Consider the following 27,506-nt stretch of genomic DNA (forward strand, 5'->3'; position numbering starts at 1 on the left):
AGCTGATGAGCTCAGAAAGGTGTATTGCTTGTGAGACTGGGGCTTTGGATGACAGGAGAAGGAGATCGTGCATGATATGATGGGCCGTGGGGAGCTATTGAGGATTTCTGTGCAGGGGAGTAGCGTCATTAGAACCACCCAGTATTTAGGGAGCTTCACCTGTCAGCAGTGCCCAGGATGAGAGAAGCAGGACTAGTGAGGAGGCTCTGTGGTGACCCAGGTGTTGGGGACCCAAACAACAGTTAGAAAGAAAGTGAGGTGGGGGTCGGTGACAAAGGTGAGAGACCACGTGGTAGACATTTTAGATTTGGCAGCCTGCTGAGCTTCCCGGCATGGAAGGTCATCATCCCCTATTGATTTCCTAGCTGGTGTCCACACTCCTAAAGAACCTGACTCTTAGCTCATGGTTTTCCTCTCGTGCTTATCTCTTGCCTTCATCCGGGGTGAGTCTGGCTTCCATGTTGATGCGGATTCACTTCTTGGCCTGCACATTCTCACAGACACACTTTGCCTAGAAATGATGGCCAGCCTGTGCAATCTCGGCTTTGAAACGACGTTTTTAACCCAGAGTCTCTTCTTCTCTGCCTCTCTCCTTTCCTCCGGGTGGGCTCCGTCCCCATGTCTGGTCAGGTCAGCTACTTGCTTCATCGGTTTTGCTGCATCCTCTTTATGTGAGTTCCCCAGGGTTCCATCCTCAGCTCTTTCTCCCTCTCCAGCTAGAGAATGAATGGTAGAGGACAGGAGTGAAAACCATGGCAGGTGCCCAGGAGAGAGGCAAAGGTGTTAGAGGTAGAGACCAGAGAAGTGGATGGATTTGGGATCTTTGTGGGGGGACAGAGCTCAGGGGCAAGATAATGGATTCTGTGTGTGGTGGGAGGAGGTAAGGGTCAGAGGAATCAAGCATGACTCCCAGGTGTTTGCTTGAGTGCTGCTTCTGTTATTTGTTGAGAGGTGGGAGAGAAAGAGGTTTATTAGAGTTGGAGCAAGAGTGGGGAGATGGAATTGAGAGTTTGGTTTGGCCACGTTAGGGTTGAGATGTCTGTCAGATATCCACGAAGAGCTCAGGAGCTAGAACCCCAGAGTCGTCAACACAGGTGACGAATAGAGCTAAGAGAGCAGGTGAGATGAACCAGATTAGCCATGAGTATAGCTGGAGAATCCACAGGAGGGAAGAGCTAGAACCAGCAAAGGACACCGCGAAGGAGCAGCCAGGGAGATGGGAGGAAGCCCAGGAAGAGAGGAGGGTCCAGAAATAAGCAAAGAAAGGAATGTCCTGGAAGGAAGTGAGCTACGGTGTCAACTTCTATTCTTGAGAGGCAACATACTATAAGGACAGAGGTGAACTGGATTTGGTAAAATTGGCAATGGTTGGTGACCTTGGCAGGAGTGGTTTCCCAGCAGAGGTGGTGGAGATGGTTGGCCAGAGGGGATTGAGGAGAGGACGGGGGTGGGGATGTAGTGACAGCAAAGGGGAGAAGATTGGGTGCACTTGCTGGAGAGGAACATGGGAGATGATGGGGTATGGTTGAATACTGATGTGTTACTGTAATGGAGAGGGAGAAATAGACAGTGAAGAAGAGAAACAAGATCTGTCTTGAAGTCCTTAAGTGGACAAGGTGACCCAGGTGAAAGCAGTCAGAATCTGTGAGGGAGTCTGTGAGCTGGGAGGGAAAGCAAAGTCCGAGGGTGTGGGTGCCAGTCAGGTGGTCCCTTTGGTCATGGACGCCTGAGGACATTTTCTGTGATTGTTTCTGCTCTTGGGACAGAATGAGGTGAGGTTGGCAGCTGAGGCTGAGGTTGTGTATGGGGAGTTTGAGCAAGGGTGCGACAGTACACACTGAGACTCTGCAAACTGATGAAAGAAATACTGTAAGATTGGCAGGGCTTCCGTCCTCCTCAGGCTTCACTGCTCTGTCCAAACCATTTCTTCTACTCTCTCAAAATCCCAGAGCCTCTGAAGCTGCCTACCTCTCGCTGCAGTCACCTCTAGATCCCCAGATGTCCCCCATAATTCACTGAAGATGTAAACCCAGTTCATTGTTTCCATCGCTTCTCCTGTCCCCAACCCATCCTCGATGCTGACCGATCAGTCAGTCCCGGGACCTCCTCACTTCCAGGCCTTGTGGTACTTTGGGAAGGGGCAGGAAAGGGGAGCTGGCTTTATTAACAGCAAGAAGTGAATGGAGTATCAGGAGGAGAGGTTGAGGCTGTGGGGACTTTGCCGATGGTGGTTGATGGGGAACAGTCGAAAGTTGGAGAGCATGGGCAGGAGAGAGAGATTGAATCAGATTAGGACATGCATGGCGCGTTTTGGAAATGAGAGTCTGGGGATCATCAGAGGCTTGACTACACCTGTCTGCAAAGCTGCTGTCCCTCCATGGCTCTTCTTTGTTGCTTTCATGGCCCCTTCTGTAATAACCCACACATGTGTTTCCTTCTCTCCATTTCATCGTTGTCTCTTCTTGGACTTTGTGGGTCCTTCTCAAATGACTCAACCTCAGTCATTCTGCCATTCATGTACTGTCCATACTGTAACTAGAGTCACCATAATACACGACTCTGATCTCACATCTACTCCATTCAAAAAATATTTGGTGGCTCTCCATTGTCCACAGAATAAAATTTGAACTTCTTTTTTTTTTTTTTTAAAGATTTTTTTATTTATTTACTTGAGAGAGAGAGAGAATGAGAGAGCAAGCACATGAGAGGGGGGAGGGTCAGAGGGAGAAGCAGACTCCCTGCCGAGCAGGGAGCCCGATGCGGGACTCGATCCAGGGACTCCAGGATCATGACCTGAGCCGAAGGCAGTCGCTTAACCAACTGAGCCACCCAGGCGCCCAAAATTTGAACTTCTTAAGTGGGCCTTCCAAGCCCTTCACCACAGATACTTAACAAAAGTTCAGGTCCTTTCACGACCTGGTCCCATACCGCCTGTTCCAGCCATCCAGCCTCTTTTTCTCTCCTTCCTACCTTGTGCTTCAGCCACACAGGAGGATCCATTCTTCATGTCCCCTGGCCCTCTGAAGCCACCCCTGACCCTGTCTCCCTTAGTTCCAGATGCTTCCACTGCCCTTATCACATGTGGCAGATGAGTTGTTTTCACTCTCTGTCCCTCCTGAGCTCTCTGAAAGCGCATACGACATCTCATTTGTCTTTGACTATCAAGGGGATGCTGTTGGGACATCGAGGGGATTCTGTTGGGATGTCAAGGATGTGTTATGGAATATTGAGTGGGTGCTGTTGGGACCTCAAGGAGGGTCTTGTTGGAATATGGGGGCTGCTATTGGGATATTGAGGTCTGAGTTTAGGAAAGTTGTGGGAATTCAAGCCTAGATCTCAGGAGAGAGGTTAAAGTTAACACTAGATGTTTTGAGAATGTTGTAGATACGGGTTAGAAATAAATTCCCAGAGAAAATTTGAGGATCTGGGATGGTGTAGAGCTGGAGGACAGACCCTGGGAAATGCCTCCATACTCAGGATCTGATGAGGAGGAAGCTAAGACCAATGAAGAAGAGGAGGAGCGGAGATGTTTTAAATCTCATTTGCTCTGAATAGTTTTGAAATCAGCCAGCAATGTGAACCTGAGATCAACACCTTCAATGGAGAATCATGTGTTGAATGAACACCTTGTCCCTCTGAAGGGAGAATGTTAACGTTCTGTGCATTCTAGTGTCTTCTAAATCACTAGGGCCAGGGTGCAGTGCCCTACGATGGAGCATGCAATGCCCCCTCGCCCCCCATCACCTCTGAGTAATGGGCAGCGGCGACCGCTACAGAATCGGCCATGTTTCCGACGGAGGTTTTTCACCTGCTCCATTTGAGGGATCTGGAGTGAGGTGCCCTTCACAGCAGTGATCCAGGTGCTGGAGTAGGGAAAATTCTCCCCACACTGAGGCTGACCAGAATGGGGATTGGTTTACCTTACCCGGTCGTCAGACATTATTGCAAAAAATGTCACTTTAAGAAAGCGATAGACTGATCCTTTGGCGAAGGGGATTTGTGTTCATTCAGTCTTTCGACAAATATTTTTGAGAACTGTTGTGTGCCTGGCACTCTCCTGGCACTGGAAATATAGCAGTGAGAGTGGGCAGATCAAATAACCAAAATAAGTAAGTAAAATGTTAGATGCTCGTAAGTGCCATGGAGAAAAACAAAGCAGGGAAGGCCAGGGGGTGTCAAAGAGATAAAGGTCATGATTTTAAATAGTTGGGGGGTTAAGAAGAAGATTTGTGAGCGACCAGCTTAGGCTACCAAGAGACAAGGCAGAGGGGGAGGTTTGAGACCCAGCAAGGACGTCACCGATGGATGAGAGGGGCAGCCATGAGGTCAGGGTGCAGGTGAGGGACCACAATTACTACAGCCGCAACGGCCACACCCCAAGTGGAATGAGAGCCACGGGAGTGTTTGGGCAGGAGAGTGACATGGGCTGACTGCTCACCAGTGGCTGGGCTCTGGACCAGACCCTCCCTGCACACACACACACACACCCACACACACACACTTCCATTCCAACTTAGAACTGACAAACTGTGTATTTCAGAGAGATGACTTTGCATAAAACCACCTAACCTCCCTGGGGCTCAGTTTCCTCATCTGCAAATTGAGGATAAGAATAGCATCTGAGCAAAGAACCTATCACAGTGCCTCACGCACAGCGGAAGCTCAGAGCATGTTGCTGCCCTTTATTACCCTTTCTCTACTCAAGTTCTTGCAAATGAAATAGTCTTTCTTGCCTCTTCACTTCTGTACATGACTTTGCAGTTTTAGATCACTGTGCCAATGAACGCATTGGGTTTGAATGATTTCAGTTGACCTAACTTTACTATCTCTTTGACCGTTAAATGAATTTACTAATGTACATAAGGTAAATGTATTCTCTTTCCATTTAAATAGAGGTGAAAGGATTTTACATACTGCACCGAGAAGGAACATAGACACCAAAATGATAAAGCCAAGTAGAAGCAGGACACGTGTAAATATTAACTCTTGCTAATGAAATATATATTTAGGGTATCATGTTCTGATACACTATATATTTTTCTTCATCAGGATAGAATAGCATAGCCAAAAGAGGCATATGGTTATTTTCCATGGAAACCCTAAGCTTTAAAAAATGTTAATGGCATCAAACTCACTTGTAAATACCAAATTACTAAAAGCAGTAGCAATTAAATATTTGATGTCAGCAGAAGCACATTATCTACTGAGCTGTTTTCAGAAGTTAATAATGTGATTAATCACCGATTGATAAAAACTATGGAAAAGAAGTTTTTTTTATACTAAAGAACTCCAGATCCAAGTGCTGCCAGATGAGAGGCAGATCTTGGCTAATGAGGTACCAACTGAAGTCAGAAAGGGTGGTTGAAGTCAGAGAGAAAGACCAACTGACTCATCATGTGTCACTTACCAGTGGGGTCTCTAAAGTATTCCAGAGTCTTGTCCTCAGCTTTGTGGGTCTAGGAGCCCTCAGAGTTCAGCAGGATCAGGAGGACCAACTTATGCTAAGCAGACTTATAAAAGACTGGTATATAAACCAGATTGGTAGTATATTAATTTAAAATATAGACTAGAACTGCCAAAGAGATGGAACTTCTTCTTTAAGTGGCCCTTATTTTTTGCCATATGAAAACCTACATGGGGAGCCGAATTGCAACAGGGCTAATGGAGGTTCATTTATACATTCGTTCAACTTTTAATTGAGCACCTACTATGTGCAAGGCCCTGTTCTAGGCCCTGGGAGTATAGCAGTGAACAAGAGAAAAAAAAACCTCCCTGCTCTCTTGGAGTGTACATGTTAGTGGAGAGTCGAGAGACAGATGAGAAGTAAATACATATGTATCGTGTCAGACGGTAATGTGTACTTTAGAGCCTTACCATTCCATGTGTGGCCTGGGGGCCTGTTGCACGGACTCCACCTGGGAGCTTGTTAGAAAGGCAGAATCTCAAGCTTCACCCCAATTCACAGAATCAGAATTGTACATTTGAACAAGATGCTCAGGCGATTGGCATGCACAAGTTTGAGAGGCACTGTTTAAGAGAAAAATTAAGTAGGATGAGGGGGATGGAGAATTCCAGGGGCAGGGATTGCTATTTGACACTTGTTTAGAGCCCTGAAAGAAGTGAGGGAAGGAGCCATGGATGTCTAGGTGAAGAGCACTCTAGGTGGAAGAATAAGCTGGTGCAAAGGTCCTGAGACAGGAGCATGTCCAGCACATTTGAGGAACAGTAGGAGGCTGGTTGGCTGGAACAGAGTGAGTTAAGGGAAGAGCAGTGGGCTGTAAGGCCAGAGAAGTAACCAGGGTGGTTGGAAAAGCAGATCCCATAGGGTCTTTTAGAAATTATAAGGACTCTGGCCCTTACTCTGAGGGGAGAGGGAGCCTCTGGAAGGTTTTGAGCAGAGGAGTGTGTCATCAGAGTTTCTAAAGGATCACTCTGCTGCTGTGTTGCAAATAGACTATAGAGGACAAGGGACAAAGTAGGAGGCCATTGCAGCAATTCAGTGAGAGATGTTGGTAGCTTGGACCACAGTGGGAGCAGCAATAGAAAGAAGTGAACAGATTGTGGATTCATTTAGAAGATGGAGAGGACAAGGTTTGTCAATGAATAGGATGTTGGGTGAGAATAGAAGGGAAGGGTCAACATTGATGGCAAAGGTATTGACTGGAGCAACTGAAAGGAAGGAATTGCAATTTATTGGGTTGAAGACTATCACAAGAAGAATGGGTTTGGGGGAGAAATTGAGAGTTGGGTTCTAGACATAATAAATTTGAGATATCTCTTAAGTATCCAATTGGAGATTGAGTTAGCAGTTGGATATAGGAATCCAGAGTTCATGGTAGTGGTCCTGGTTAGAGATCTACCCCGAACATCATCAGCATAGATGGTATTTAAAGCCATGATTCTCTGAGATCATCTAGGTTGTAGGAGAGCAGAGAACTTGGATGGGATTAGGGGACAGTATCACCGAGCTGAAACAGCCAGTTGCAGCCATCTTGTTCACGAGGATAGACCTACCCCAGCTGGATTCCCCACATCTGCCAGCTGGGGCACATTCCTATGACATGGACAAGTTCTTGCCTGCCCTTTGGCTCTCTTTTTTTTTTTTTTTTTTTTTTAAAGATTTTATTTATTTATTTGACAGGGAGAGACACAGCGAGAGCAGGAACACAAGCAGGGGGAGTGGGAGAGGGAGAAGTAGGCTTCCCGCCAAGCAGGGAGCCCGATGCGGGGCTCGATCCCAGGACCCTGAGATCATGACCCGAGCCGAAGGCAGACGCTTAACGACTGAGCCACCCAGGCGCCCCCTGCCCTTTGGCTCTCTTTTCTAGATTTCCTGTGGACCCACTCCCTTCCGATAACTTTCTTTTTCTAGCTGATTGTTTTGGTTACTGTTTCCTTTACTCCAGTTCTAAGAACATATTGGTCTTTTTGATTGGATGAAAGTATCTTCCAAGCTTCCTCACCAGTGATCATAGGGAAGACTCATCCATCTCATGCCAAGGACTTTTTCTTTTTCTTACATATTCCTAGCCTACCTTACAAAAAAGTTGAAAGAACCGTACAGTGAACACCCGTGTTCCCACCACCTAGATACCACAATTAGCATTTTACTATTCTTTCATTTTCACATATTTATCTATCTGTCCTTTTGTCCAGCCATTCATCCATCTTATTTTTTCTTGATGCATTTCAGAGTAAGTTGCAAACATCAGAGGACTTCAACCCAAACATTTGAGCATGCATATCATTGCCTAGAATTCAATACTTGTTTATGATGTTAAGGTAAAATTTACATAGAGTAAAATGTACAGATCTTAAGTATACCATTTGATGAGTTTTGACAGATGTGTACACCTGTGTGACCCTAACCCCTATCCTGATATAGAGCATGACCATCACCCTTTTACCGTTTGCAGGTTAATTAGTTCCAACCCCACCTCCAAAGAAGCACCTCCTGTTCTAATAACACATTTTTCCTACTGACAATAGCTTTGGTTACTCTTTACTCTGGCTTTGAGAGCAACCTGATCCTTATGATCAGACCAAGGCATTTCCAAGATTCCCCAACCAACCCTTGGTGGGCATAGATCCATCTACTCAACTACGTTTATTTATCGCTCACTCAGAGGTGGCTTCACTACAATATTTAGACACATCTCTCTGTGGCCTTTGCCTCCTGCCTCCAGTCCAACTATGACCCTCAGATGTCTTCTCTCTTCTCTTTGGATTCATGGACATCACCTGTAGGGAAAATGGATACAATCCATCTTCCTCTTCCTCTTAATAATAATGAAGGCTGGTATTTATTGAGCACCTACTAGGGACCACACCAAAGCTCCACATGTACCTCATCTCTCTGATGCCTCACAAAGTGATAGCCCCATTTTACAGATGAGAAAACAGAGACTCAGAGATCTTGAGTAACTTGCCCAAGGCAAGAGCCTTTCTGATCCCAAACCCTGTTCACCATCTCATGACTTGGGACCTGAGGTGTGGGGGTTACTTTGCCCCTCCCAGTGCCCCTTGTCACGTGCTTCCCTCTGCTTTTCCCACAGCTGTGGTGAAGAATCCACCCAACAACCTGTGGATCATCGCTGCAGTGCTGGCGCCCATCGCCGTGGTCACGGTCATCATCATCATCATCACTGCCGTGCTCTGCCGGAAGAACAAGAACGACTTCAAGCCAGACACCATGATGAACCTGCCTCAGAGAGCAAAGGTGCGTGAGGTGGTGAGGAGGGGCTCTGCCTGCCTTTTCTGTCTTGGTTTTTGAGGCCATTGCAAATGCCTTCAGAAACATTTAGCAAGCCCTCATTTTGAAGGAGACCCTTTATTTATTTGAATCTTTAAAAAATTATAGTAAATTATAGATAACGTAAAATTTACCATCTTAACCATTTTCAAGCATATAATTCAGTGTTAAGTATATTCACATTGTTGTACACCCTTTATGTTTATAATCAGGATATGATAGTGAATGCTTATCTAATGCTCTCTCTTTGCCATAAGTGCTTCTGATGGCTTTATATAGCAACTCAGTCCTCCCAGCAATGCTTTAAGGAAGGGCCATTATTTTGCAGGTGAGGAAACTGAGGCACAGAAAATTAGAAGCTAGATAGACCTGAAAGGGGCCTTGGAGGTCGTCTAATCTGACATCCTCCTTTTACAGAGAGGCAACTTAAGATCACACAGTAAGTAGCAGAACTGATGGTAGAACCAGGTCTTTGGGCTCCTAATGCAGGGCTCTATGGGGCACATTAGACTCTCAAAATGTTCCTTCTTCCATTGGCTGGAGCGGCTTATCGCCAAAGGCTGCCATGACGGGCGAGCTGCAGAGCCTCGGCCCAGTGGTCATCAAACACACCAGTTCAATGGCTCCACTGAAGCCTGGCTGGGAGCCCACCCACCCTGCCCAGCCTCCTCACCGCTGGTGCCGGGGAGGGGAGTGGACTCAGGAAATTCTGAAGGCTACTTTTCCAGTCACATAGCTCCCTTCGCGATACTCCCAGAGGGAGATATAATAATCTCTAATACCTGATGTTTAAATAATGCCTTCGCATTTGCTGGATTCTTCTGGGTCTGTCACCTCATTGGCTCATCACAGCAGCCCTATAAGGTAGGTCATAGTCAGGGCAGGTTTTATTATTTTCACATTACTGTTGAGAAACCCAAAGGAAAGAGAGCAACTATGGGGATTTGTCCAAAATCACATAACTGGCAGCAGGGGAGTGACTCTGGCCCAGATCTGTGTGTTTGGGCTCTCTCCACATTATACACCTTCCTGAACCCTGAGATTTGGCAGGTAGACTCCTCTTCCAGCACGGAACTTCTGAGCTTTGTCCACCTGTGCAGGAATGAAACAGAGAAAGGAATTCCATTCTGTTGGAATGAATGTCTTGGAGGTGATCCCTGCCAGGAGTCATGCATGCCTAGTCCTTTCTGGATGGTCACCCCTCGCTTCAGCAAAAGAAATCAAATGGACTTTATTGTTTATTAAACTAATTCACCTGTTGCAAAGCTGCAGTTTGATCAGACGCTCTGTCTATGAAAGAGCCAAACTCCAAAGAATGTTGTTCTGTTTCTGTCGACCCAAAGGCACCCGCTTTCCAGAAGCAGCGCAGTGTTGGTAATGGTCCAAGTAGTGAGACATGAAACTGTTCCAAGAAGGGGTATTTCATTCCCATCTTAGCTTAGTTACAATCTGAGCCTTTCAGACATAACAGTAATTACCAGAATCTAATTGCAGCCGAGTCCGGGAATGGAAAACCTGCCACATGGAGGTTGTAAATGCCAACTTTGTGTTTCGGATTAAGCCAAAATTTTATTAATTTGCCAAGGTGAGGTGGGCAGCCCACGATTTCAGCACACCTTCTGGCTTGAAAGCTGTTTGAAGCTGAAAGAGATTCATGTTTGTGGGTTTTCATGGCCCCTTTTATGTTCCTACCTGGGGCATCATGCTTGAAGAGATACCTGGCCGATGTTGACAATCAAGCCAATTTATGTTCCAAGAGAAGACTGGCTTCACTTGTGTGTGGTGGTGCTGGTTGTTTTCTCCCTCATTGAGGCTGGGCTGCGCACTTTGATTTGCAAAGCCCTTTCATCACCGGAAGCCAGCGGGTAGAACTGCCTCTTTCTCACTGCAGTCCTTTTGCTCCTGCAACCCAGGGACGCTGCAGTGTTTGAGAGGACAGAGCCGCCTGCATCACTTCTCACCACCCATGTGTGTGAGCAGAATTCATTTAATGCCAAGGGACAAGGCAGAATGAAAAAGTTAGCCTTCGGGACCAATCCATAGAGTGGGAGGATGGTCTCCTAGTCTCCAGGGACATCACTGCATCTTTAGAATGCATGCTGCAGTGTCCGACGACATTCCTGGGGAATCCCTGCTGAGACTCAGTAATAGACTTGACAGGCTAAGAGGAGGTGAGTGCGCACGCGTGCCTGTCCTGGGAGCTGAGGCCAGGGCGTGCACGCCCCCACCCTCTGCAGAGACAAAGTACCATAGACGGAACCCTGTTAACCATGGTAGTCAGCTGGGCTTCTGCAGGTAGAATGTTTAGAAAATGATAAATGCTGGAGGGCCAGGCATCAGGGCTTTTGTGACCTTCTTTCTTCCCGGTTCATTTCTCTTTACTCTTTGTTCATTGGATTCACAGCCTTTGCCCAGTGGTTCCCTTCATATAATTGATGAGAACATGGCTCCCTGGAACAGGCAGCCTTACGGGAAAGTAGTTAGGGCCACATCCAGATGCAGGATGGAGCTTGGAGGGCCTGCAATGGTTGGCATGACCATCTGCTCGGGACAGGTCAGTCACCCCCTAAAGATGCCCGGCTGTTTCCTCTCTTTCACATACTATCTGTATGACCTGTACTTAACCTCTTTGTGCCTCAGTTTTCCCATCTGTGAAATGGGGATGATAACAGTATTTATTTATTTATTTATTTATTTATTTATAGGTTGTTGTGAAGATTAAGCTAGCTCTGAAAGTTACTTTGAGCTGTGCCTGGCACATAAATATTACATACAAATTGGCCTTTATTTTTTCCTTTTTTTAATTTAAAATCAATTAACATAGTGTATTATTGGTCTTAGAAGTAGAGTTCATTGACTTGTCAGTTGCATGTAACACCCAGTGCTCATTCCATCAAGTGCCCTCCTTAATGCCCATCACCCAGTTACGCCACCCCTCCACCTACCTCCCCTCCAGCAACCCTCAGTTTGTTTCCTATGATTAAGAGTCTCTTATGGTTTGTCTCCCTCTCTGATTTCATCTTATCTTATTTTTCCTTCCATTCCCCTTGTTCATCTGTTTGGTTTCTTAAATTCCACATATGAGTGAAATCATGTAATATTTCTCTTTCTCTGATGGACTTATTTCACTTAGCATAATACCCTCTAGTTCCATCCACGCTGTTGCAGATGTCAAGATTCCAATTTTTTTATGGCTGAGTAACATTCCATTGTGTATATATACCACATCTTCTTTATCCATTCATCTGTTGGTTGGCCTTTATTATTATACATGATTTTTTTCTTAAAAGGTCTGGATAACTTGTCTACCTTTGAAATTGTTGGGGATTATTTTGATCTGATAATTTTACAAAATTCGTTGAAGCAACTATAGATCCTTCATGATGTCTCAGTGGTGTCAGGGGTCACTCACTAACGTGTGTCCAAGGACAATTAATGAATCGCAGGTGATTTTCAGATTGAAGGTTGAAAGACCACTACCCAGCAGTCAGAAGAGTAAGGGACTAGTCTTGAGTCTTTCACCACTTAGCTGCGTGATCTTAGGCAAGTCACTGAACCTTTCTGAGCTTTTGTGTTCTTACCTGTGAAATGAAGACTGTGATGTTTGCCTTGCTTCCCCCAGGGGGTGGTTGTGAGCATGAAATGAGGTGTCCGTGTTTTCAGGCTATAAGTACTGAACATATGCAAGAACTGTTATTATTAATCTAATAACAGTGGCTACCCTTGAACTTGTCATTCCTTAATGTCATGACAATGCTCATTCATCGTCAACCCAGTCGCCTGAAGTATCTAGCAGATAACTTCAACCCAGTGTGAAGGGTGAGGGGACAAATCCAGGGAGAGTGGGGGCAAGAGGGAAAAGGCCAGAGCCAGCTTGTTGTCCTCACTAGGTTCTTGGGAAGTCTTAGCTGCCATTGGAGACTCTCAATTCCTCACCGACAGGCCAGGACTCTCAGCATGGGAACCAGGCCAAGTACGGTAGCAGATGCTCAACCAAGATGGCAGGCCGCAGAAGGAGAGGAGAGGCCATGGGAAGAATCATCAGGCAGTGGTTAGATGTTTTGGCTCTGCATCACTCAGAACTGGGTGTAAATCCCGACCCCACCACATATTAGCTGCGTGAGCCTGGGGAAGTGGCTTAACCTCTCCAGACCTCAGTTTATCTTTAAAGTGGGGAATCATAATAAGAATACCCACCTCCTTGAACTACAGTGGGGCTGAAGTGTCATAATTGATGTCATGCATTCGGCACTGTACCAATAGTATCAAATGCTCCTTGAGGGCAGGGGACCAGCTATTACTCATCTTCATATCTCCAGCACCAGGCACAGTCCCTGGCACAAGCCAGTGCCCAACACCTGTAGTCAGCACTACGCTAAATAGGATCATGGGGGCGTGGGGGTATTACGGAAACGGGGCCAACAGCAGGTGCAGCTAAACAGGCAGGTCCCGCCAGGCTGTGAAGGGCCTGAATGCCTTGCTGGAGAGTTTGAGTGCTCTGAAACATTTTTAATGGGGGAGTGACATGACCTGAGTGGTTTTCAGGGAGATAGCTTTGGAAGCTTGTCAAGGGTGCGCCTAGAAAGGACCTGAATGGAAGCAACAAGACCAAGCCAGGAGACAATAGGTGGACCTGGGGAGAAAAGGTCAGCTTCTAGAAACATTTCTGTTGAATCCACTTGGTGACCGTCGGTTGGAGGAGCAGGCCATCCAGTAGTCTAGGAACATGACCAGGTGGTTCAAAGGCTCATTCTGTTTCATGCGGCCCCACAGGCGGGAGAGAAACAGACAGACATACACTATTTCAGAAGCATGTTGCTGGATCCTGGCACAGAATGTCCCTGGTCACCATCTGGGTCAGAAAGTGTGTCTCAGCGAAGAGGGAGGGCTGAGTGCACTTCCCACAGTGAGTTTCCCTGGGAACTGGGGGCACTGTCCATGGCAGAACTACAGACTGCTTGACATAAGGAAGCTTTGCTGGATTTAACAAGGCTCCATCCTGTCCTGAGATGCAGTAGGAAGATTTGACGGGTTGGGCCACAGCCCTAGACCGTTCCATCTAGCCGGATGCTCCCTGCTACACTTCTTAGCAAAATTGACTGCTGAAGGGGGAGCTCCTCAACATGTCAGGTTCTGAGGGAATCCACATGGTAGAGGTTGAGTTTCATCCCCAGATTTTCTTGAAGAGAATCACTGATTTCTATTTCACCTGGCCTGTGATTTAATAGGAAGGTGAACAATATTAACTAATACCGACTGAGCACTTACTATGTGCCAGGCACTGGAACCCAGGCAGTCTGTTCCGGAGCTGGTGCTCTCTGCCACCCCCCTGTCCTGCCTCGAATCACTGTTTTGCAGCTCTGGGGCAGAAAGCCGAATAGAGACACTCCCAGGAATTGTTTAAACACGCCTCTTGGTTTTTTATTGCCCGGCTAATAGATGTCCGTTGGGCTTTGCTCACAGCTGCCCTGTTCACTTGGGATTTCAGACATTGTGCAATAAAAGGCTTGCTACTTACCCAGTGATGAATCATAGGAGAGCCATAGGTCTGGATTTGAGTGATTCCATAAATCCCATTTTATTATTAATGATTGTAGTGCCTCACGTGTGGAAGCACGTTTCTTTCCCTGTTTTCAGAGCAGCAGTTCCCCTTTCATACTCAGGGGTGGTATAGGTAAAGCAGATCTGATTGTCTTCATTTCTCAGATGAGAAAATTGAGGTTCAGAATTCAAGCAACTTGGCAAAGTCACACACCTCTTATTGCACATAAAGCCTTGGGAAAGTGGGGTTCAGGGATGACAGGACATTCTGAGGCAGGAGATGATACAGGACCTATTTCACATATCAATTCAGAGTCTCTAATTAGCAGTAGCTAGTGACTTAAAATTGGTGGTTTAAAATTCTTGAAAGAAGTCCATTCTCACACACGTATTTGCATCTTGTTTATGCTCTTTGTTTTTCCAAGTAAGTCTTGTCTAGGGAGATTCCGTAGCTGGGTGGAATGAGCACAGATTCTGGTTTTGCAGACCGGAATTATGGGGGAGATTTGAGTTCACTCGTGTTCATCAGAAAGCTAAGTGTGGTCCTGTCACATGCACTCTCCTGCCCATCTTCTCTTAAAGCCATCATTTGAGTCACACTCTGTCAGAAATCTGACCACAAATCCATTTTCCTTTTTGCAGCCTGTGCAAGGCTTTGATTATGCCAAGCAGCACCTGGGCCAGCAAGGGGCAGATGAGGAGGTCGTCCCTGTGACTCAGGAAACGGTGGTCCTCCCACTCCCTGTTAGAGATGTTCCTGCCTCTCAGGAAAGAGACATCACCCAGGACGGAAGCACCATCAAGACAGCCAAGTCCACCGAAACCAGAAAGAGGTAGGCATGGGGCCAACTTCAGCCTCTCCGTCCCAGCAAGGGGAATAATTGATAGTGAGAGCAGCTGAAGCCTTCAAGTTAATACCATTTTTCTCTTTAAAAATTCCCCTTCATGCTCATTTTGAATATTTGAGAAGGAGACTAAGAGAGATGACGAGAATCATAATACTTGCTTCTCATGAGCCACGCTTTGTGAGGTTTTATATCACCGATCAGCCACAACAGCAGAGATTTAGCTTTCATATGTATTACAGCAAATTTGGCACTGTGTCACACTTGTATTTTTGAACTTATCTTATAAGCAGTGCCTTTGATTCAGTAGAGTTGCATTTTATCTGGCTGTTTTTCAAGAGTTCATGGTTTGAGTTCAAAAACCATTTTGAGGGGCTCCTGGGTGGCTCAGTCATTAAGCATCTGCCTTCAGCTCAGGTCATGATCCCAGAGTCCTGGAATCGAGCCCCATGTCGGGCTCCCTGCTCCACAGGGAGTCTGCTTCTCCCTCTGCCTGCTGCTCCCCCTGCTTGGGTTTCCTGTCTCGCTGTCTCTCAAATAAATAAATAAAATCTTAAAAAAAAAAACCATTTTGAGAGGGGGCACCTGGGTGGCTTAGTTGCTTAAGCATCTGACTCTTGGTTTCAGCTCAGGTCATGATCTCGGGGTCGTGGGATTGGGCCCTGTTTCGGGCTCCACGCTTGGGAGGGAGTCTGCCTGAGAGTCTCTCTCTCCCTCTGCCCCTCCCCCCTAAAATAAATAAATAAATCTTAAAAAAAAAATTTTAGGAGTTTTTACCATGAACAGAGCACTTTGACATGCATTGGAAAGGCTACAGAAAGGATTACGATTGAGACCTGACCCCAAGGATCTCATGATGGAGGGATAGAGAGATAAATACCTGGAAACCAAGCATGATGTGCAAGTGCTCATAGGGGAGTCTAAACGAAGTGCTCTGGAAAAGAGAGGAGAAAGAGCTTAATTCTGATGAGGGAAAGGGTGATGGAGGAGCTTATATTTTAGCTGGGCCTCAAAGGGTGAGTGTAGTGTCAGTAGTTGGGGAGAGATAAAGGTGTCCAGTCCAAAGGAGCTGGGAGAAAAGAGGGACCAGCACATGTTCATGCACTGGTGAATGTCCCCAGGGTTTATAGTTCACAGTGGTTGGGGTGCAGTGAAGGATGAAATCAGATGGATGAAAATTGTGGAGGGGCTCAACTGCCAGGCTAGGGAGTTTGACGTATATTCTCTGGGCAATGGGAAGCCACTGAAAGTTCTTCTGCAAGACAGTGACATTCAGCCTGTACTTTAGAAAGACTACTCCAGTGGCAATGTGGATGATAGATGGGAGAGGTTAGGCTAGAGGCCAGGAGACTCGTTGTAAGGATTTTACAATAGTCTTATAAAGAGGTAATGAGCTCTATGGTAAGCCCTGTTGGCTGGCCAAGCCAACTCCCATTGCCAAGTCCCTTTGCTCCTTTGCCTGAGACCACAGTGGAGGCTGGGAGAGCTACATCACCCCTGCTTCCTTCCTTCTCTCCCTCCCTTCACCTAACATATTTGTTGGGTGTTATTCACCAGGTACTGGGGATACTGCAGCGAACAAGACACAGTTCCTACTCTCATGGTGCTTACAATCTGGTGGGGAGAGCTAGGCAATAAACAAATAGAGAAATAGATGCACAGTAAGTCGGGTGGTGATGGGTATGAAGAAGGAAACCAAAGCATGGTAAGAGGATAGAGCAATGGAAGGGGGCGGGGGCATGATGCCATTTTTAGCTACGAAGTCAGGAAACGACTTTCTGATAAAGTGACACTTGAGAAAGACCTGAATGAAATGATGTATAAGCCTCAAGGCTATCTTAGACAAGAATGTTCCAAGCAGATGGGACAGTATGTGCAAAGCCCAGAAGAAGAAATCTCTTCACATACTCGAAGAAGAGCAAGAAGGCCAAGGAGGCCAATGGGAACTAGGGAGGAAGCGGTGGCAGATGGGTCAGAGAAGTTGCCTGAAGTTGAGCATGTCAGGCTCTACAGACCAAAGTCAGGACTTGGAATTTTATTGTGAGTAAAGATCAGAAGTCATTGGAGGGCTTTGAGAAGAACAGTGACATGCCGTGACTTGCAGCTGTAAAGGCTCACGCTGGCTGCTGTGTGGAACACAGATGGCAGAGAGGCAGAGTGGAAGCAGAGAGACAGGAGGCTATTACAGTAGTCCAGGTGAGACATGGCGGTGTGGGCCAAGGCATGGTGCTGTGAGAAGTGATGGGATTCTAGACGTGTTTTGAGGGAAGAGCTCACAAGGCTTGCTTTGCTGATAGATTGTTGTGAGGAATGGAAATAGAGAGGGACACATTTGCCACTGGTTGTGTTGGAGAGGATCAGAAGAGAAGACATCTGTAGGGGACGATCATGAGTTTGGATGTGGGCATGTTAAGTTTGAGGTGCCTCTTAGACACGCAAGTTGAAGTGTTCAGAACTCAACTAGCTGTATGAGTGTGCGGTTCAGAGGAGAGGTCCAGAGTAGAAATATAAATGGAGGAGTTGTCAGCATTTGGTTATTTAAAGCTAAGACACTGAATGAGGTCACCTAGGAGAGGATAGTTAGAGAAGAGACCCAAGACCTGACCCCTGGAACATTGCAATGATTAGAGGTCCAGATGATGAAGAATCAGCATAGGAGGGCGCCTGGGTGGCTCAGTTGGTTGAGCGACTGCCTTCGGCTCAGGTCATGATCCTGGAGTCCCTGGATCGAGTCCCGCATCGGGCTCCCTGCTCGGCGGGGAGTCTGCTTCTCCCTCTGACCCTCCCCCCCTCTCATGTGCTCTCTCTCATTCTCTCTCTCTCAAATAAATAAATAAAATCTTAAAAAAAAAAAAAGAATCAGCATAGGAGACCAAAAAGTATCAGGAAAAAGAGGCATGAGGAGGACAAAGCAAGAAAGAAATCCAAGAAGCCAAGAGAAGGGAGTAATTTGAGGGGGATGGAAGGATTGTCTGTGTCAAATACACGAATTTTGCACTGGATTCATGCACCAAGGCTCTGTGTTTTTCCCTCCAGGAGTTCTTGGTACCTCAGAAAGAGGTACAGAGAAACAGAAGGTTGCATTCCAGCTTGAGTAGGAAAGAAGGTTGAGGAGATATGGGTTAGTTATCTATTGCTCCACCACAAACTCCTCCAAAGCTTAGCAGCTTAAAACAACCACCATTTCTTCAGCTCATGATTTTTGGTGGGTCAGCAGTTTGGGCTGAGCTCAGGTAGGTGGTGGTTCTGGGCTGAGCTAGGCTTCGCTGATCTCAGCTGGGCTCACTCGTGCATCTGTAGTCAGGCGGTCGGCTAGCTGGGCTGGCTTGTTGGTGATAGCCTTGTCTGGGGTGGCCCAGTACCTGGGGCCCCCTGCCACATGGTCTCTCATCCTCTAGCAGGCTAGCTCTGGCTTTCTCACAGGGTGGTTACAGGGTGCCAAGGGCAGCAAGAAAACAAACCCTCAAGTGCAGGCACTTCTCAAATCTTTGCTTGTGTCATGTTTGCTACTGTCCTGTTGGCCAAAGCAAGACACATGGTCTAGTCCAGAGTCAGTGTGGGAGGAGGCCACCAAAGCTTGGTTACGGGGAGGTGGGAATAAATTGGGATCACAACTGCAATGGTCTGCCCCAGCATGGAGAGTTGAAACATACAGAGAAGCAATAGACAAATTATCTGAATTGACTGGCAAACAGAATTACCTACAGTAATTATTCTCATTATGATCTTTGCCAGATACAATAAAGGCGTGGTAACAACTTATATATCACCTATTAGAGGACACTGTAAAGAAAAAATAGAATTACTAAAATTAGGATATTAACACAGCATTGATGGGAAGAATAAAAATTCTTTTCCACCCATTCTAGACGAGTGATTTTAAATTGTATAAAGATTTATTTAAAAAAAATTTTTTTTAGAACAAGCATTTCTTCTTGAATTAGCAAGGAGTCTACTCTTGGTAATCAAGTTCAATTACTTACCCTCAGAATTTTATTAAGAAATAACAGCTTATGAAACAAATATAGGTAAAGCAATGTCTACACAGCTGAGTGATTTCTACGTTTGCTTCATAATATTACTGTAAAAATAGAATTTTACTAAGGGCTGCCTGTATCATTGCCAAAGCTATGTGAGAAACCTCACCTCTGTTCAAGTTCAGCTGACCACAGGAGTCTCTAATCATTTGGGAAGATATTAAGATGCCAAAACCAACAGCAAACTCATCGTGCATTTATTTGTCTGGCTTTCCCATCTTGTCACATCAGTTCCCTTGTTCCTGCTGGTTGAGGACACATGACCTCCCAGAATGGGTCTGTTAGGTGATCCAAAAAGTTTTGCAAGTGAAAAACAGTAGAAACCAGTGATTGGATGGTCGTGAAGATATCTCGATTTTTAAATCTGTTTTTAAAACTGTTTGAAAACTGAAATCTGAGGATTCAGCCATTTGCAGACAAACAGACAGGTGTTGCAGGTCCTGTTCTTCTGGCCAAGGCTTTTGGTGATACTATTTTGTTGGTCTGTGACTGGGATTAATGGGCAAGGATAGAGAATCAACCTCATAGGGACAGCCATTCAATTCAGTGATTGGCCATAACTGCTCAGCAGCCCCTTCATCCAGGCTCCATGTACACCCATATCCCCAGAAGGAAGCCTACGGAGTTCAGTAGCCTAAAACTACAGCCTCACAGGTGGCCCTTTCTTGCTTTCAACAACATCTTTGTCACTGTCATGTGAGTGGACACACACACATACAAATCTCACTCTCTGTTTTTGACCAGATGTTTGAGTTGATGGCCCCATGTAAACATAAGACTATAAGCTGATGAAAGAGTAAAGCAGAGGTGGAGTTTCTCTCCAGAAATGTGCTCATTCATACCTTTCCCTGGAGTGAGAGGAACAACTAGAGAATTGTTTCAGGATCAAATGAAGGAAAGAATATGCAAATGCTACAAATACCATTAAGTGTTTTATGAACATAAAATAGGTTACAAGAAGCCTTTCCCCTTCCTTTCTCTGTGGACCCCAGTAAGAGTCTTGTTGTCCCAGTAAAGCCAGTTGGAAGAGTAGGGGCCATTAACTGGGAGGTTCTGAAAACCATCCAAGGGCTTATGTCTTCCCTGTGGATGTCTCTGTGCACAGCCAGCACTTAGTGATCAAATAGCTGTGCAGTAAACAATACATACTTAATGAATTAATACCTTCTCCATAGTTTCCCAAGCTGCATTATTTGTATGGTGAAAGAGATCTGGGGCCAAGTAAATTAGGAGATGCTGGATTAAACAAAAGGAGAGGAGTCTCTTTATGACAGGACTGATCAGGGCCTTTGATATGTTAATGTGCATGAGGAATATCCAAAGAAGGAAGGTAAGAAACAAGACTTCCCCCTGCCCCAACAAAAAAAAGAAACAAGACTTCCCAAACTTATACTTGTCTGAGGCACTTTGGCCAGGAACATCTCATTTGGCTCTGTCGTTCTATGGAACCCTCTGGGCAGATGTTGCATCATCCCGTGTGTGTGAGTGGGCCCTTTCACTGGTCATGCTTTGGGGTGCTAAAGTTCCCAGAGCATGGAGAGAGAGAGAAGGGAGGGGAAAGAAGAGGAGCATCCACTTAAGAAACTTCTTACTTACTGGTCAAGGGCTACATGTTATTACAATCAATTTTCCATTGTAGGGGCTGGATGCCTTTAGGTTCTGAATTTGGACAATTGACAGTAGAAGAATAAGAGGTTCGATGAGGCCTCTGGATATCTGCCTCCTGACTTGTCTCCACAGAAGGGAAGGCAGTTGGTCTTTATGACGATTGGAGGCCTGAGGAAGCACGAACCTCAGCAGGGGCTCCAAGAGCTCACTTCCCAGAGAGTCCCAGAAGACCAGAATCAGCCCCAAGGGAAGGGGAGAAGGCCCTGCGGCTTTCCCTGTGTACAGGCCTGCCTCATCTGAGATGTTTTAGGAGGCAATAAAGGAGAGGTGCTCTGGCATGGGGGGAGAGCCCCTACCTGCAGGGGGATCCCTGGTTTCCAGGACGGATCTGCCACTTCCTAACTCGGCGCTGGACATTCTTCACTTGCGAAACAAGGGTGACAATCACCAAACCAGTGGATTGTCCTGATGATTCCCTAAGAGTTGTGAAAGCATTCACGTAGTCCTTGGCACCTGGTTGGTGCTTCTGATGGGGAGCTCTTGGAGAATATGGGTGGTATCTTCGGATCGCTGTACACCAGGATACCTGGCGCAGTGCCCGGCACAGAGCTGATGCACATAAAGTATCTCCTGAAGGAACAAATAGCTCAAATTGGTAGTTTCAAATGTAAGTGGTTGCCAGTTCGCACAGTTAAAGAGTGCACATGTGCGCACGCGCCAGTGTGGAAGACAGAATGACAAACTCAGTGGTGGGCTGACCTCAACGTTAGTGGTCAAGGTCTACTCTGTAAAGAGAATCGCCAAAGAGAATGTTATGTCTTATGCATGTCCCTGCAGATGCCACGTGAATCAAACGCTCTGCAACACTATTCAGAGTGCTGTGTTTTAAAAAGAGGGCGTGCTTACAAACGCCATCACCACCGTTTCCATAGTCACTGGGGGGTAATGGAACAGAGATGGGACCGGAGAGCCGCGCTCACTGAACTTCTCTGCAGAGCTAAGCACTCCCCATAAACAACATACTTCACAACGGCCAGCTGCTTAACCCATGCGGTAGTGTGGGGCTAGTTTTGTTTTGTTTTCTTTTCTTTTCCTGTATCATTTCTTCTTTGTGGATAAAACCAGAATGAAAGGCGACAGACATAAACGGTGCAAATAAAATAACCTTGAGAGGAGGCTGCTGGAGTCGGAACTTACCGTCTTCCTGTTGCTATGGTTACTTCCAGCAGGTCGCCCAGTGAGAATGGCTCTGTCATCAGCAACGAATCAGGGAAGCCCAGCTCAGGGAGGCGCTCGCCCCAGAATGTCATGGCACAGCAGAAAGTGACAAAGGAGGAGGCACGGAAGAGAAATGGTGAGAAGCCTTCTTTGCCAACACCAGCCCCGAGCCCCTCCCACACACAGTTGCGCACACACACGGGTGCCCACACTCACGCACCCTAGGTTCTCCTCTCTGGTGTGCCCCAGAAAAGTCAGGAGTCTGCTACCTGCCTCTTGGGATATTGCCTGTCCCCCTTCTCTGAATTATCCTGTCTCACGCCCTCTGCTCCCTGATCTGATGGAATTGCCTAGTGCTTTAGAAAAGCCCTATGCTGAATGCACCAATGTTTGCTTTGCGATTTTTCTAGTTCTTGGCTGAATCGACAGGATTCCTAGCACCGGGTCCATGAGGGGGGCAGGTCTCTGAAAGGCTGCTTGTCTTGAGATTCCCCTCATTTTCTTGCCCTGACTCCCTTGATAAGTTTCAGGGGTTCAGTCTCTGCCAGGGAGTCCAGATATTACCAATACAACTCTCCCAGGAAAGACAACACGGTGACAAATCTGTCATCATAAAAATCAGCCCGTGCTTCCGCCTTTATTCTCTAGGGAAACGTAACTGGTTGGATTCTCCCTCACACAGATCTTTCCCCTCACTCTAAAGGATGGGTGTTGGGATTTATGAATAAGTCGTTGGAGCTGTGGCACCATCTATACGTGGCATCCGTCAGACATGATTGTGTGTCGCTTCCTCCTGGTCCCACCTTTGTTCTGACCGGCATTCCACGCGCTCCTTCCATGTGTGGTGCTGGCTGGCTGGAGCCCAGGCTCAAGTACCCCGGGCTGCCACTCAGATCCGAAGAAATTCTTTTCAGATTTCAATGGGTTGTTAGGTGGAATCCTACAGAAATGCCAGGTGAAAAGCCGACTAATCTGGCGATCAGGTTAGCTCTGCTTCCCTTTTAAAGGAATGTGATGGAATAGGATTCAGGGACCCTCTCTTGGAGCTAGTGCCAAGGGTGCCTGGATGGCTCAGTCGTTGGGCGTCTGCCTTTGGCTCAGGTCATGATCCCAGGGTCCTGGGATCGAGCCCCGCATCGGGCTCCCTGCTTGGCGGGGGGCCTGCTTCTCCCTCTCCCACTCCCCCTGCTTGTCTTCCCTCTCTTGCTGTGTCTCTCTCTGTCAGGTAAATAGATAAAATCTTAAAAAAAAAAAAAAAAAATTCCTGTTTCCAAATGTCACTGATTTCTTTCTTCTGACCCAAAAAAGAAAGAAAGAAAAGGAATAATGACACAATGGATTTGTCTTCTGCAGGGCAAATCTGTTCCTCATTCCCATTTCCAGCCATTATGTAAAGCACTGGTTTAAATTGTCCTACCGATTTGATTCCCGAATTTCTTCCTCTCCTGAATTCCCCATTCCCTGTAACAGAGACTGTGCTTTTTACACCCAAATCAGGGTATGGCATGTGGGGTTTTCTTGGAATATCTACCCCACCCAGGACTACCAGAAATCCTACCTATCAGCTCTCTGCCAAGCCAGCTCACAGAAGGCTTCCTAGAAATATATGAAGTCAAGTCAAAGTCTGTCCTCCCGCACGTGCCCCATCACCCACCCCAGTCCTCAGGTGACCTTGAATAATTTAGCCTGTGTCTTTCTCAGACCTTCTTACTATGCATATGACAACACACACACATCTGTTTTGTTGTATTGCTTTGTTTTTTCATAAAATGAATCCATGTATCTACTGTTCTATGCCTTTTTCTTGCTTAGAAATATACAATGCACAGACTCCTCTGTCAGCAAATCACATTTATGAGATGATGCCTTTCCCTCTCCTTTGCATTTAATCCACAGAAGAGGAGGGAGCAGGGCATGTTTCTGACACCATCACTCCCCACCCTGGCTGGTGAGACACTGACCTGCCCAAAATGTTCCTGCAGACCTTCTGTTCTTGTTTTTCCACAGCTCTGCCCACCTCCTTATTGTTTAGGTCACTTTGATTATTTAAATATTAGGCTCAGAAATAACAGGAGCCAGGTGCATGAATAAAATCCAATTACAGTACTAGGGTGAGGTTTTAATGTGTTTGTTCTATTAAAAAGCCATCCTTTCTCCAGGTTTATCGTGCTTCGTTGCATTTTACTTTTGCCAGAGGTAAACCGAGTGAGTTTCCAGGGGTGGTGGCCTCTTTTTCACTGCAGGTTCCCATTCAGTGAGGTTCAGCTTGAAATGATGGGACCAATTCGTTCACTATAAAATCCAACAGATGCTGGAGCACATCAGAATTCTAGGCTGGACCTTCCATGGAGCCTCCACTTGTACTTTTTATCATGGGCTTCACTTCACCATATCATATCCACAATGTCAGAGCTCATCAAAATATCAATAGTGTATTTTATTGGATTGAAAGATGAACTAAAGGAAGGAAGGAGGGAGGGAGGGAGGGAGGGAGGGAGGGAAGAAAGGAAGGAAGGAAGGAAGGAAGGGAAATAGATTGCTGATTTATGGAAGTTAAATAAGACACAACGAGTTTGGGGCCGGTGACATTTATGATGATGATGATGATGTATGGTGTGTGGGACACTTCCACAGTTTAACTGTGGCCCTTTCCTTTAGCATTCTCCCACGCTTTTCCCTTTAGGGACTAACTATGCATCAAATATTCCCATGAACCTGCTGGACTCCCTCACTTTCATATATCAATATTTAATGTAATATCTTTTTACATAAGTCTTTTGGGGATGGGGGGCAGGATAGCTAATTATTTTTCTCTTAAACCTGGAGGCATTATTGTGCAAATCTGAATCTTTTTCGAGACTACAGATGGAAAAGAACTATAGTTCATACAATTTCCAGGGTATCCTTTTTCCATCCCATTACAGTTATGCTCTCTCCTTACCCTGTCCACAAGGTGGGAAGCGAGGGTGTCACAACCCAGAATCAGTAAAAACGCTGAGTACCATCTCTTCACCCTCTGAACGGTTTAGTGATAGCATAACTAACTTCTGCGTGTTCACCTGTTTTGTAGGTACTAACAGCTAACAACAATCTCCTTTTATAAGTCAGGAAATTTTTGTCATTCCTTCATTCATTCATTTATTCAACAAATCCTTACTAAAAGCCAACTACACGTGAGACATCATTAAAGGCAATAAGCATCAGCCTTTTAAAAGGTGGGCCAGAAAGGAGCTTCTATTCCAGGGCCCGGGGTGGGGACAGGTTAAATCAATACACACCAGCAGTGATAAGTGCCATGAAGAAAATATAATCAGGTTATGGGCAGGCTATTTTAGATTGGTGGATAAGGAAAGGCTTTTTCAAGGTGCGGTTGAAAAATAAGAAGGAACTAGGCATGCAAAGATGTAGGGAGAAAGACTTTGCATTCTGAGCACAGGGAATATACCTAATGCAAAATCCCAGAGGTGAGAACAAGCCAGATGTGTTCAAGAAGGCTGTTGTAGCTGGAACAGAGTGGATAAGGGAAATGTGCTCAGCCAGGTGGTCAGGGCCAGATTGTAAAGACTCTGGGTTTTATTCTAAGATGAAGGCTTCAGAGGGTTCTGATCAGGGGAGTACTGTGATCTGGTTACCTTTCAAAGAGATAGCCATCCTGGCTGCTGTATGTATCTTAGGTAGGAAGACAAGAGTGTGTTAGGTACTTACTGCTGTGTAACAAATTGCCCTAACACCTGGCAACCAAAAATGACAATCTATGTTTATTATCTCATGTCATATTTGTGGGTCAGGAATTCAGAGTGGCTTAGTTGGGTGCTTCCGGCGCAGGAGGTCACAGTCAGCATGTTGACCTGGGCTGTGGTCATCTAAAGACTTGACTGGGCCTGCAGACTCCACTTACAAGATGGCTTGCTCACATATTGGTTGGCAGGAGTCTCAGTGTCTTGCCATGTGGACCTCTCCATAGGGCTGCTTGGGTGTCCTCATAACATGACAGCTGACTTTCCCCGGAGTAAGTGATCCAGGAGAGAGCAAGGTGGAAGCCACAGGGTTTTTTTAACGACCTAGCCTTGTCATTTCTGCGATTTCCTATTGGTTACACAGATCAGTCCTATTCATTGTGGTTGTGAATATCAGGAGGCAAGAATTACTGGGTGCCATCTTGGAGGCTGGCTGCCATAGATGGTTTTCAGAGCAGTTGTCCGGGTGGGAGATAATGGTGCTCAGGCAAGAATTGCCCAGCAAAGCTCTACTCCAAAAAGATGTGTGAGTAGAGATTTTCTTCTGTTGTTGGCTGTTTGGTGTCCTGCTATTTGCAAATAAGTTCACAGAACCAAAAAAATACTCCAATTATAGCCCATTATTAGACTCCGAGGTGTTTTATCCACATTGTACAATAATGATTTACTCAGCTTACTTTGGCAAATCTGTGATTATGATAAGTGACAATATGATACAAACTATGTGTTTTTCAATAATTTAAAGAACATCCCAATGTCTTGAGCAAGCAGTAGGAAAGATGAATACAATTCTATTACATTCATATTTTACAGAACACCTATTTTGCTCCTAACTTGCCTACTGGTCTAGTTGTTTGAACAGGCTTAATTTATCTCTTGCTCAGCCGTGCTCAATAAACTCATTCTTAGAGCTACCTAATGGGAATGTGCTTTAAGCACAAGTCAATCAGCAAGATCCCACCGGCTCTGGAACTTCTTCTGCCAGCTTAGTTATGGACACACAAGGCAGACTGGTGTCTTTCAGCAGTCAGAGCAGAATTATCTGTCAGAGGGGAGAATTAATTTAACAGAGTGTAGGCAGAACTCACTCTATTTAATTAGGAAAGTTGTCGATAGTGTTAAATTCATTTCTCTGGTGGTTATTTCTTAGCTTTCTTTTGTTTTGACCAATGAAAAATCCCAAACCCAAATCACTGGAAAAGCAGCCTTGAGAAGGAAAAAAACATAGAGTGTCAGCAGCAATTGCTATGGCCAGTTGACCAGGGAAGACTCATTGCTTAACCTCGTGCAAAAATGGGTTATTTGGTGCCAGAGATTGAACTGAATGTCGTTATTGTGTTGATGGTCACATTTTAAGAACAGTTGCCAGCTTTGGCCAAATTGTACTTTTTTCATCTCTGACTCAGAGAGAAAAAATTTACTTTTTTTTTCCCCAAAAACATTTTGTCATGGTTTTGAAACAATGGTTTTTGCTGTTTAAATTCAAACCTCACAGACCTGTACCTCTGAAACAAATAATACATTATATGTTAAAAAAAAAAAAAAAAAAGAAGATGGGGCGCCCGGGTGGCTCAGTCGTTAAGCGTCTGCCTTCAGCTCAGGTCATGATCCCAGGGTCCTGGGATCAAGCCCCGCATCGGGCTCCCTACTCCACGGGAAGCCTGCTTCTCCCTCTCCCACTCCCCCTGCTTGTGTTCCCTCTCTCGCTGTGTGTCTCTCTCTGTCAAAAAAATAAATAAAATCTTAAAAAAAAAAAAAAAGATAGTAG

The 27,506-nt window shown here is 45.8% G+C and overlaps 1 protein-coding gene across 1 annotated transcript in view; it reads left to right on the top strand.

Moving 5' to 3' along the window:
- KIAA1549L (KIAA1549 like) overlaps positions 1–27,506 on the top strand; it is a 268,932-nt gene that overhangs the window by 174,573 nt on the left and 66,853 nt on the right. Inside the window, exons 11-14 of the mRNA XM_032414728.1 lie at positions 8,556–8,719; positions 11,157–11,306; positions 14,936–15,126; positions 22,010–22,137. Coding sequence (XP_032270619.1) covers positions 8,556–8,719; positions 11,157–11,306; positions 14,936–15,126; positions 22,010–22,137 — 633 coding nt within the window. The remainder of the gene's footprint in view (positions 1–8,555; positions 8,720–11,156; positions 11,307–14,935; positions 15,127–22,009; positions 22,138–27,506) is intronic.

This window comes from Phoca vitulina, unplaced genomic scaffold (assembly GCF_004348235.1).
Source record: "Phoca vitulina isolate PV1807 unplaced genomic scaffold, GSC_HSeal_1.0 scaffold16, whole genome shotgun sequence".
In the NCBI taxonomy this organism is placed as follows: Eukaryota; Metazoa; Chordata; class Mammalia; order Carnivora; family Phocidae; genus Phoca; species Phoca vitulina.